Below are 13,714 nucleotides of genomic sequence, written 5' to 3'. Positions count from 1 at the left end.
GGTGTGCAAATCCACTAAAAATTTTGTTAAAAATGTTTATTTCTGTGCCCTCTGGTGGACAAACCTTGTAATGAGACACTTTCTTTAAAAGGAGACATATTATGCAAAATCTACTTTTTAATAATTTTAATGCTTATATTTGGGACTCTGGAGGCCCTATGACTAGTCAAAGTGTGAAAAAAGATGACTCACTTACGTGTTTGTGGTCCGCCTCAGTTTAAGTACAGAAGATAAAACACGCGATGTTAACTTCTGCACTCATTGTTACCTCACAATAATACATTCCTGGAATTGTTGTCTCGCGGAGGTCCGCTTTGTCCCTAAAAAACATGAGAGTGCATGTGAGGGCAATAGTATGCGGAAGAGCGGAAGTCCGCAGTGTTCTATTCTTGGCTGCACAGTGCAGCACAGAGTTCTACACAAACTTCCAGCCTCAGAGGATTTATCTGTCCAGTGGTTTCCTGTGTCTTATTTGCATTTAAAGAGACTGTTTTAGCAAGGATATTGAACTGCTGTGGTGCTTCATCCTTATGGTATTTTGCCCAAAGCATGTCACAGACATGTTCATTAGGACACCAGGGAACTAGGTTCACTTATAGAAATAGAGTATGTCTACTTTAAAGGTAACATAGAGTGGTCCTGTTGCACATATATGTTAGTTATGGAGGTCTACTTACATACATTAACTTGTTTTTATGGTCAAAAACCTCCTAGTTGCTGTAAACGAGCCGATTGAAATCCTCTTTTCTGACGCTGTTCTTCAGCCACGATGTTTCAGAGTGAACTTTCACTCCCAGAAGACAGAGTCTTGTGATTGGCCAGTACTATTCAGCACATCCGCTCTCAGAAGCGCAGCTCCCCCCTCTGGAACGGTGGATGCACTGCTACTCATTATCAAAACATTGTTTTAACAATGTTTAAAAATAGCTTCGTCACAACTCCCCGCCGCAGTCCCTTTTATGACTTTGACCCGGAGTCTGACCCAGAGTCAGAAGACACTGTCACTCGTGAAACACCTCCACAACAGACTTTCTTCTTCTTCTGCGGTTCAATGTACGCAACCGGATGTGCCCGGACTAGTGCCCGGAGCAGGACGATCTGCTGTTCAGGAGAACCGCTGTAAACTTAACTATTACGGGATTTTCAGAGATCTCGCTGAGCCCCGAGATTACAATAAACACAGCGTTCTCAGCAATGGCTGAACTGTTTGTTTCGAAACTTCAGGGCTTCATAAACAAGGTAATGACGCAGATACACACCAAAAAACATCGTTAATAGGAACTTCCGGTCTAGGTCCGCTTTAATGTCCACAACTTATGAATAATTTGTACTCAGAACATCCACTACATGGACATGAAGATGCACACAATGATGAATAACTCCATGGGAAATGTGTTAGAGGAGTCAAAAGTGAACCTTTTCATCCGTCTCTTCATCATCTGTGGATTTATCAGATAAATACAGAATAAGCTTCTAATCAATGCCAAGATAAGTGTTGTGTCAATAATGGATTCCTTCATGATCATTGCATCAGTAAGATGAAGTGCTTTTCATTTGTCTTGTTTTTTTTAAGCAGAATTTCTGAACTATTGTTCATTCACGTTACATAATCATATGGGTCATATGATACATGGGTCGTATTGAAATTAAAAATACTTTGATACAATTGTAACCGCATTACATATTCCTATACAGGTCCAAGTAGTGAGATAGACTTGAATGTCCAATACAATATATAATGCTATAGAATATATCTTGTGACTTGGATGACAAGAAAATCCATATACATAGAAAGTACATTTTCACCAGACAATATAAATAATGAACTAACCGTGGGCGCATCAGTCCTCTAAAGCAAAAGACCAAGACAAGATGAGTATGGACAGAAGAACAAGGATGAAAACCACATTATACTCAAAACAAAGTGTAAGATCTATGATATAAGAGCTGATCAGTGTGAATATAATCTCATATCTACAGTATATGTACAACAGTCATTGCATCACTAAAAAGTGTAAAAGACAAACATCTGGAAGTATTTTCTTTTCCTGTTTATCAATCGCTGCCCACTGAAGTCAACATGATTCATGCATTCACGTTTTTGTCATTAATATTATTTCTTAAGGTCAGTATTTGCAATAACCATAAAAGCATTCATGGGCCACACAGTCAAGCATGTGCTTTGATGTTCTGCAGTGTTTTAACCATGCACACACGTTACAGACTCATCCTTTACCAGTGAGTGAAACTATTACACGGTGCACAGCAGTTTAGATGCAAATCTGGTACTAAAGTGCCAGTAAAATCCCATTCCTTTGAGTGGAATTATTTCTCTACAGGCAAACGGAGTATTAATATGATTGTGATAACTTATATTGCGAGTGACAAATAACTTTGTCTGAAAAAATCCTCACTATAATGTCAATAAATGTGCAGCAAGTGTTGACATTTCAAAAGCTACCACACACACACACACACTATGAGAGAATCAAGCTACAAATGATGCACTTGTTTACAGTAAATCATTACATTAGTTACAAGTTTCAGTGTTTCCTGACTGGATTTAACCGTTTGGTTGTTTGTGGTGCTGTTTAAGTGCAATTGCATGAGGTTACATTACACAGGCAAGTTTCCATCAGTCTGTACTTTAGTGCATTTTCAATATGCACCTCATTGGAAACAGAACATTCGAAATACTCATAAAATAAGGCATAAAATGTTCATATCTGATGGAGGTGTAAAAGTCGGCATATTGATAAAAGTGCAATGGAAACAGATTGAGCGAATAAGGGATGGCATTTAAAAGTTAGGTGACTGAAATGTCATTCCTGCTGCTGCATTTCACTGCACCAGAGGAGGAAAACACAACATTCGTCAACTTTAAATGTTGCACCACGTACTGTTCATGTGGGTAAAAATCTCCCAATATTGAACAGTGGTGGAGGGCAATAAATACATTTTAATTTTCTATCATGATAGAAGCAATAGCAAGGACAGTGTGCTTCCTCTCACCCTATAACGGGTGAAACTAAATGCAACTCGTCCATATGACTATTTTTAGTTAATCAAAACAGCCTCAAAATGACCACACACCATCTCTAAAATCACTACAGCCTTAATATAGGTAAGATTTAATGCAGTATTGTTGGATTAGACTCAAATAGCAAGTCAAATATAAACCCAAAGACAACTAAATCCATATAAACCACATAGATACGAGCAAAAGGTTTTTACAGGAAGTTGTTTTAGCCGAGGGCAGCGGCTCTTATTTTGAAGGCCAGGGGGAAAGGAAGTGATGTTGGGTAAGAAGAGTGAAATTGACGGTGTGTCAATAATAACAAAGTCCGATATTCATGCCATACGGTGTGATTTTTTCTTTTCTTCTCTTTTTGCCTGCACACATAGTACAGCAGCTCATAACCGCTTGGTTACATTAGCATCTAAAGCCGAACAGACAACTAAGTCAGCTAATGTTTGCTAGCATAGAAGCCAAGCACTGAATGAGCAATAACAGAACAAACAACACTTACCTTGGCTTTGGGATGTGAATGAAGCAAAGTACTAATCCTAGGAGAATTGAAGGAAGGGTTTATTGAACTCTGGAGCAGCACTCGCAGAGAAAAAAAACACAAATTAGCTTGCCAATGACATGTTTCATTAGCCACAGATTTACTGCCATAAACCCAAGCCTAATTAGCAAACTCACCATTTTCTCCATAACGAATAAGCCATGTCCATTAATCCTCTGAGGTCACTGGGAAAAAGCTGCTTCTTACTGACACCGGACCTCAACCGAGAATCGGCACGTTTTAAGTTTACTTAAACCTTTTGAAACGTGATGTCATTGGCAGCTGTCAGGAAGTCCACATGGACACCCAAGCACGATTAACTCACGGTTAATTCGGTATACTTTTCATCTATATAATATATATAGTCAATATATATTGACTTCGCTATCGTTGGTTTTGCATTTATTTACAAATCCATGGTTAAAAGCCGAAGTTAATGTGACGCCGGTATTCATGAAATCCGCTAGCGCACGTCATTAGCATACTCCCATCATGCCTTTCGCTGTTCATGTACGCGCCGAGCAAGTCGATAACGCGGACGGCTCGTTCACATAGCCGAGAGGAATTATGGTAGTGACACTACTGCGCATGCTCTATGGGCCCCATAACCCGGAAATAAACGCGGAAGGCAAAAACTTTTTTGGCATATGCGCTGGGTGAGCAGCTTCATAGGAATGAACGGAAGCGAAGGGGCGGTGCTCTATCCAGTTCATATTATACATCCATGGAGTACACAAGTACGATCTCTTCAATTGGAACAGCAGTGTACTTCCTTGTTCTACTGTTTAAATGGTGGGTGGTGCCAAGCACTTAAGCCTCATTACCGCCACCTACAGTGTTGATGAATGAACATATAAAATACTTTTAAGAAATGCATTGTTGTTATTTTCTCATTTTAAATATTTAACTTAATGTGTTGATTCATGTTTATTAAAATATACAGTACCATGTGGAAAATAGATACATTTGAGCAGTGTAGAATATATATATTAGACACACACACACGCGCACACATATATATATGTGTGTATATAAAATGTGTGTGTCCATTATATTTAACTACATATACAATGACAATGCGGCTCTATATATATATATGTATATATACATATATATGTATATATATGTATATATACATATATATTTCTCACCTCAAAATGATTTCAAAACTGCGTCCCGGGACACAGAAAAATATTTATTTCAGGTTTCTATTAGTATTTTATCCTGCTGTGTTCCGCCGAAATGCATTCTGGGATATATGGCTTTCCCAAGTACGCTCAAGTCACCACCCGATGCATACTTGGTAAAATGGGCGCAGCGAGAACACTTCCGGGTATGAGAACCGTACTCGCTGCTCGCGTTCTTGAGAATTGGAACAGAACTTGGACTGAGGCTGATGACGTATTCACAAGTACGGGAGTACGCAAGTAAGGACAAGTATGGATATTGAGAAACGGCCCTGCCTGCTGGACACAAGATACTGATGAGAATTATGATCAGGCACCGTTATCATTTACTTTAAACTCAGTCTGCTCCTTTTTTTTCTTTTTTATAAAGCTGTTTATTTCACTGAACACTGGCCACCTTCAGCACAAAGAAAATTATTCTGGGAAGCAATAAAGATCCATCTTATCTTAGATGTAAAGATGAGAATAGCTGAATTTGTAAGCGGAGATGTGAAAGACAGTACAGATACAGGCTGGCTGAGGGTAAAAATGTATTATATTTATCATTGTCTTTCACTATCACAATGGTTAATTCACACACGGCCATTCATTAACTTAATTACTCGATGGCCGAATGTGCACGACCCGTCTCAGGTGCCCTGGGCGTTTCTTATTATAGTGGATCCAGCTCATCTGTTGTATTTGCTCAGTGGAGACCTCCCTGCCCCTGACACAATCTCACCTCATTAACATTTTAGGTGACGAGTGTGTCATGGCCGTAATTAACAATTCATGAGCACGGCTTATAGCTATATTAACATTTTACAACCAATAAATCAGCTCTCCTAATCTGCTGCGTGCGTCTCCACACACAGGCCCGCGTGTGTGAGGATGTGTGAGAGGCTCTGGAGGGGAGACACTGTACATGTGTGGGTGGCTGTGTTATTTGTGTGCGCTCCCTTTGTCCTCAAATCTGTCTCCAAGTCTGTCTTTGTGTACACATACACAAGAGCAACTATATTGCACTGGTTTTCCTGTCCATCTTTAACTGTGACCTTTGTGTGAACTGACTCTTAATCATTTTACAGTAATTTAGTGAATCCTCTGCACCGTTCTTTCTATTTTTTTTTTTCACAGCAGAACAAGGAAAATCAAACATGTAGTCCGATCCTGAGGGGGTTGTTTTGTGGTGTAATGCCATTTAACACCCCACAAAGATAAATCCAAGAGAACACCCACCAATACATATATCACACATAATGGAAAAGCTGAGAAATGATGGCGCTCTTGTCGATTAGTCGACAATAGCAAAGCAACAGGCTACTATTCAGTCTGTCAAGGCTTTGCCTCCGGGAAGCAAAATAAAGGAGGCAGTGAAGAAGCGGTGAGACAAGGAGGATAAATCTGAAATAGTGGTGCAAGACAATCTGGTAGAGGCAATTCTCTGAAGTATCATCATTCCTGCTTCCCTTCTACCAAATGCATATTCAGAAGCCTCTGAGAGTGGGTGAGACCGACAATCCTCCACCGTCTCATCTTGCTATAAAATGTGTTCTCCGGTAGTATGGCATGTCTCTATGCGCAGAGGAAAAATAATCAAGCAGCCTCTCGCATCTGTAGTGTGATGCACAATGGCTGCAGACAATTCAGCTTTGGATAAAAACCTCTTTTTTTTATTTACATCAGCTCAAAACCTGTGTTTGAAGTGAGTGAAGAAGGTGAAATATATGAACAAAACCACACATTCTCTGTTCTACTGTGTGTAGTTAAAGGAGAGGAAAGCTGAAGTAACAACAATCCCACCACAGCAGCCCCATGACCCCACTTCCAAAAGAACCTGTGTAGGCAGTGTGTGCAGGCCCTGGCTCTTTCACAGTCGACCAGTTTAAATGCACCATTATCATGGTGTAATGCACATGGTGCCTAGCATGTCTGCCAAATTTAAGTGCTGATATAAAAAGGCTTTTTTCAAATCTGTTGAGGCTATTTTTACCGTTTCACTTAGCTCAGGCTGAACTTCTTATGATCATATGATTGTGAGGCAGCCTTTTCCTGGAAATGCATGTGTACATGAGGACTCGGGGATACAGCACAAAACTGGTGCTTTGAAAGAAAACCCCTTCTTTGTGTTTCCTCAGTAGCAGCCGCGCAGGCCCCATCAGTGCATTTGTTATGACATCAAGATCAAAGTCAGCACATCGGTGGGCTGCACCGTGAATTTAAAGGATTCAAAGGCAGAACTAGTCAGGTTTGGCCTGTGAAAAATGCATGGCGCGAATGCAACTTCTGCAGAGGCAAAAACTACGATGTGAAAGAGGTGGCTCGAGGGAACGTCACATGGAGTTCTGGCTGTAATCCTGTGGTTTGCATTACTTATTACGTTACTCCACGTTCCACTGATTGTGAAGTTTGCTTGAACACATGTTGTGTGCTGTGTTGTCATGGTGAATACATACAGCAAAGCAAAGGGCGCTGAATCTCGCCCATCTGTACATAGAGCAGTAAAACTAGACGCATGTGATTTTCTCAAGGGCCGAGACAGAATTATCACCTGATGACAAAAGGCCATAAATGTTAATGGGCATCATTGACGATGAGATTAGATGATTTAGATGGATAACATGAATCCAATAATTTGTACAGTAATGAGTGAGGGGTGGTGAATTTAGAAGGCACGGATAATTGACACAAGCAAATCATCGATCAGGTGATGCATATGGAGAAATTCAGATGTTCGCATTAATGAAATGTGCTTCTTTTCACTCCAACATCTTTGCAAATGAATTGTTATGACTACAATGGCTGGTTGTTGTTTTTTTTGCTTTCTTTACTGCTGCTGTGCTGCCCTCTGCTGGAGGCTACAGAAACAACAAGAACCTGCCACCAATATGACTCGCATGAAGTCGATTAGAAAACATGTTCTATCCCTCTTTAGCACATCAAAGGTTGTTGAATGTATGATGATGGTTAAAACATGAAGTGTGAGACGAAACTAATTAAACCCCCTTGAAAAACAATATCCGTGCAGATATCATTCACTTACTTCTCTAAATGAAACAGTGTAGTCTTCTGTTGCTGTCTGGTGTGATGGCAGTTCACGGGGGAATATTATTTTATGCATTAGAGTGAATTTAAGTGAGGAAAGAGCTTTTAGTTCTCTCTTTTTTTTTACACACAAGCTTTTTCAGCGTCCACATCCACTGCTATGCATTGACTAATTTAACTCACTATTTTCTATGGCTTCAAGGGAAAATGGCCTCAGGCCAAAAAAAATGATGTGAGATTGCAGAGTCTCCCTGTGCTCACACTTCCACACAGCATGAAAGCAGTGACAATGAATTGCCACATCAGGTGCTTCTCCGTCTCGTGCACAATTGAAATATTGCTAAGCAAATTGTTGTTTGGCTCAGGGAAAATTGCTATAATTTCCTGCAGGAGTCAAACAGATGAAGAATAGAGAGTCACATCATATCTGTCTTTATAGTCTGTTCACTGTGGAAGAGGATTAGGACCACATGGGAAAATGGTCTGGAAACTAATTTAAAGAGAGATTTGGTATTCTCAGAATTCTGAGAGGAAAAAAGGATTTTGGATGGGGGAGTCAGAATTCTGATGCGGCAAAAATCAGAAATGTGAGGGAAACAATGTCAGAAGTTTGAGTACATTTAAAGTTGGCATTCTGAGGAAAAAGTCAGGATTCTGAGTGTACTGACTGAATATGAGAAAAAGTAGTCAGAAATTTGAGGAATTCTGAGGAAGAAATTTGAGAATTCTGAAATTAAAGTCAGATTTCTGTGAAAACATTAAGAATTCGGAGGGAAAGGGTCAGACTTCTCACATCAAAGTCAGATTTCTGAAGATAAAGTCAGAATTCGGGCTTTTTATTTATAACTTTAATTAGGATTAGGTTCATATGTGACCCTGTAATCCTCTTCTGTACTACACCAACATGCAGATTGTGAATTACTGTCATTGTCCCTGGTCATAAATGCAATCAACACTCTTTGAGGTGCCATTATCCTCTTAGTTTCATCACTGAGGTGTGAATTAATGGCTGTTGGCTCTCTCTGTGACTACATCAAGTTCTACCAAGTAGTTAGTTACAGTAATTATTAGCTCTTAAAAAAATAAAAGAAAAACATCAACTACAAGCCAGAACAGCCACTGGGCTATAAACGTTTAAAGACTTTGGGGAACTTTTTTTTTCTTCATCTGAGAGTTTGGGGAGGAGGGTGTGGGTCTTGAACGTCACTCCCCTGGAGCTGCAGTGAATGTGGACTTCCACAAACTTGAGTTATTGGAGTTGGTTTAGTCTGCAGGTCAGGAGACTTTGGGAGCTTCGCGCGTTACAACAATAATAACAGTCTTTTTCTATGTTCGGTTTATTTATTGTGGGGCGTTTGTTTGCAGCATGAAGAAGAGGCAGGGTGAGATGGACTGGCGCTGGAAAGTTTTCACTCTGTTTTTAAACCTTTTAAACCACTTCACGCACGGGTCTCCCTCCTCCTATGACTTGTTCCACGGGTCTGCACACACTGGAGTGGTCCACAGACACAGGAATCGGTAAGCAAGTGTTTTTACCGGCTGCTTTTGTCCGAACAACTGTATAAACTTTAACAAGCAGTTTCTCCGTTTATTGGACTTCACGGTGGAGGCTGCGCGCTTTTGTGTCCAAAAAAAAACAACAACGCGATCGCTTCCAAACTCCTCATTGACCGGACTGGCCTCAGATCAGCGGAGATCTAGCCTCTAATGGTCATGGAAAGGTTTACTTCTTATGGTCACGAGTAACCAACTAACATCCACCGTGTCTTTATCAACCTGTGGCTAAATTTGGCTAGAGGTTGCCAGTGTGGTCAAAGGTGATTAGGTCCAGATAAGCACTGGAATGTCAGGGATTGCTCCAGTCTGGCATTTATGAGAGATAGTTACTGCATTTGCTGTCTGATAAAGTTAAATATGCTCCCCAAAAAAACACAAAAAAATCACTAAGATCAGGGCCGGCCCAAGCCTTGCTGAATTTGTTTCGGGGGGCCTCCCCCACCACCTCAAAGTAACTGCTGCTTGACTATTATTGATACCCAAAGCAGTTGTTTTTAACCTTAGATGGCAGTAAAATCACAAATGTGGCATATTTAAGTTAACCAGTTTAATGACGATGACTTAAATGATCAAATCAACATCTTCAAAATAAAACCAAATTTACTTATTTAGATAACTAAACTAAATATATTTCGATTTTTTTAACATGTTAAAAAACATTTTTTCTCTCTTTCTTTCACACTACGACAGCCGTTTAGTTCACCCATGCTTGGGCCGGCTATGATCATGATGATGGTGCCTTTGAGGAATCAGAAACAGAGTCTGTAACATATGATGGATTTGTGAATAAGAAAATAAGGAAGGAAGCTCAGGATCAATAAAAATTAAAGCCGATTGAATTAAGAAAAGCAATTACTGTACAATTTGGCAAAATGAGACAATACATTATCCAACTAAAGCATTAACGATCTGGAGTGAAACATTTAGGATAGTTTATAGGCAGAAATTGCATATATTACCCATAAGTTATGTTTGTATAGGTGTATTATTTAAAAGTCTTAGAAGAAGTTGCTTATGTACTTTAGGCAAGGGCCTTGTTTTACATAGTTACCATCTTGGTTTTTACAGCAGCCTGAATGGACAACATAGCCAAGTATGTTCTTTTCACGTTTAGCAGAAGATTCGTCTTCTCCTTTTAGGAGGCGACACAGCGGACCATCTTGCCCAATTAGGGGCTCACATACCAATAATATCACAATACGTTCATTCTGTGATAATCAATATATTGCAAGAAAATCATATATCGATACATCACGACATCTGTCTAACTAAAGAAAACAAAAACGTCCGTGAAAAGTTAAAAATGCAGAATTTCTCTATTCATTCATAACACGGAGAACAAAGTGCATAAAGTCTATGTATTGAATGTGGATGTAGCATCTCTTAACATAGCTTTTTCCACCATTATCCCACTGTAAACTCCCTCTTCTTCAGCCAGGTAACCTCCACCCAAGTTTAGCTCATCTATTTCCTTGTATTGCACGAGGAAGGAAGGCGATATATCACATAGTTTGACCTGTTCTTTGTGTCCTCCTCTGTCTTCATGCTCACATTTACAACATCCATAACCTGGATCTTCCTCTTTTCCTGCTGCCTGGCAGCTCCATCCTCAACATCATTTGTCCAATATAATAATTATCCCTCCTCTGCACGCCACCAAACCATCTCGACCTTCACTCTCTTTATTTCCAAACCATTCAACCTGAGCTGTATATGCTCATGTACTAGTGGAAGTATATAGCATCAAATCATGTTTTGAATTGTTTTGATGCTACTACAGTACTTACTACTCAAATTAATACTAAAGACTAATCCTTATAAATTCTTACATACACTGGACTGGACCTTTAGATAACATTTAATATGAACTAACTTATCTGCTAGGTATCAATACATGTGCATAATGTCAGAGTTGCACAAATATACACAGAAACATTTCATGATTTGATATTTCCATTGTCAAATTACTAAAAAGTCCTACAATCCTATATATATATATATGGATATATATCGTCCATATATCTTTGTTATTATTTCTGCCTCTCCTCTTCAGGAACTGGTGCGCCTATGTGGTGCACAAAAATGTGAGCTGTGCCGTGCAGGGGAGTGTGGAGAGCTTCCAGGAGCCCGTGGTGGGCCCCTGCCCAACATACCAGCCCAACTGCCAGCAACAAGTGACGTGAGCATCCGGGGAGCAAAGGGAATGAGTTGAGGGTGCATGTTTAAATGTATGAGGCAGACTGGAGTTCTGATACAAAATGTTTCTTTGAAATGTTCACAGTGACTGAAACTCACTGACAAAAAAAACAGCACAGGTTTTCATAGTGAGTGGTATTAGAGATTTGAAGAAAAAGCAAATATGGCATGCAACTTTTTGTATATGAAGAGAAATATTAGAGGACTCTCCGAGTAAGTAGTGTTAAATGACAAGGTGCATTTTCTAGTCTTGATGGACAACTGAAAACTACTTTACACTACAGTTTTTTTTACCACCATTCATTCACACTTTCATACAGGACATTTAAGTGCAGCACATATCTTTCATACACATTCACATGCTGCAGGTACGGTCGTCAGGAGCAACATGAGGTTAAGTGTCTTGCCCAAGGACACATCGGCACATAGACCCTCAACTCACTCTACCACTGATCCACAGTCATCCCCAATCCTCCTTTTTAACAATTTTTTTATAACCCGAGTAATCCTGCTAAAAACATGATTTACTTAGTAAAGGAGTTTACCTTTCTGTTTTTTCCCTCTGATGAGTCATGTTTGACATTATATCATTCGCTTGCTTCAGTCCCTCTTTCAAACTCAGTGGTGGTAGAGTGAATTTTAGGCCGCTGATTAAATGGTGAGCATCAAAATATTATGGCAGAAAAGGGTGCAGAGTCAGCAGCATGACTGCCATAATAAAAACGAAGAGATTAGTGTTTTCATCTGTTGTGCCACTGAGAGTCAGAGCTGATAAACACCCGTGTCTGTTGCAGAGTCATTTGACCTGGGAGTGAATGCTGATTGTATCATTCCAACTGCAGACAAAAAAAAAAACACATGTTAATTCATGGTTCATGTTTGATAATGAAGCTTTACTGAATCACTTCAGTTGCTTCAAGCCTAAAAAGCTATAAAAGAGGACATACAGTATGGTTGAAGTTAGTTGAGATTATTTCTGAACGAAAGCTACAGTCACCAGCCAGCACAAAATATAATCTATGAAGTATCGTGTGTACAATATATTGCATGAGCTGCTCTGAACAATAGCATGTTGGACAACAATACTAATGCGTGTTGTGCCAAAGATGTTAAACACATTTTTGGCCAAACCAGGAATCACAATAGCTGACATTGAATTTAACTCAATTTTCACACTGGAATCTGGAGTCCAGCCATGCAGTCTCCATAAGAGTTTAAGTTTTCCTAATTTGTGGGAATGCGTCTTATTCATTTGTTGCTTCAGGCAAAGGTATCTGCCAAATGAACAAAATCAAATCCAAATGTAGCTTGTAGACGATTGCTCGCTTCAAAATCACTAATGACACAGTGAGTGGTGAATTGCTAAAGCGTCTCATTCATTCAGAACTGTGTTTTTTTTTTTTTTATTAATCAAAGTTTTCCATCCAGAGCAGATGTGCCTCACTGAATCTATCTACATATTTGTGCATTTTCAGTTGTAACCATGTCATGTGTTGTCATCCACTGGTTCACATCTGGTGACTCATAAGTAGTTAAAGGGGCCGCAATATAACATAACTCAGTGCAGCATTGTAGCTTTCACGAGCATTGAGAAAACATACTGGGCTTTGATGTCATTTAATCTGGAAAGCACATCAAGAATCTAATCGAAATTGTATGTGGGAGCTGCATCCCACACGTGCTCAATCAATGTCCCTGGATTTGAACAACAGACTGCTGCAATAGAGTTCTCAAAATACATTTAAGTGTGTAATCCAAGCATCTACAAGTACATTACAAATTGTTTGTGTTTTTATTTTATCTCAGCATAATCCAAATGTTACAGTCTGTCTGTATTTCTAACAGGATGGGCTTTTCTCACCAGTAATATTGTCTTCCTTCACCATTGCCTATAAATTTAACATATCTAATGGTCATGGAAAATTTAAACTAATACTCATTTTTACATTTAAACTAATACTAATCCATATAATTAATCCATTGTCTACCTCTTTATTGTCCACACAAGGATTGCAGTGCTAGTGGAGTCAAACCCAGCTGACATTTGGCAAAAGAGACCCTGGACAGTATGCCAGTCCATCGTAGGGCGAGACAAACAACTATTCGCTCACACACTTGCACCTACGGCGTTCAATCATGTTGTTTTTTCGGGCATGTGGGATGAAACCGGAGAACCCTGAG

At 39.6% G+C, this 13,714-nt stretch overlaps 1 protein-coding gene across 1 annotated transcript in view; it reads left to right on the top strand.

Moving 5' to 3' along the window:
• Positions 1 to 9,146: 9,146 nt before the first annotated feature.
• emilin2a (elastin microfibril interfacer 2a) overlaps positions 9,147 to 13,714 on the top strand; it is a gene marked incomplete at its 5' end in the record, with an annotated part of 30,589 nt that continues 26,021 nt past the window's right edge. Inside the window, 2 exons of the mRNA XM_083890156.1 lie at positions 9,147 to 9,298; positions 11,391 to 11,516. Of these exons, the coding sequence (XP_083746282.1) occupies positions 9,147 to 9,298; positions 11,391 to 11,516 (278 nt within the window). The remainder of the gene's footprint in view (positions 9,299 to 11,390; positions 11,517 to 13,714) is intronic.

This window comes from Microchirus variegatus (assembly GCF_963457635.1).
Source record: "Microchirus variegatus genome assembly, chromosome: 5".
NCBI classification, from domain to species: Eukaryota; Metazoa; Chordata; class Actinopteri; order Pleuronectiformes; family Soleidae; genus Microchirus; species Microchirus variegatus.
Note: the sequence above shows the minus strand (reverse complement) of the source record. Positions and strands in the feature narration are given on the sequence as shown.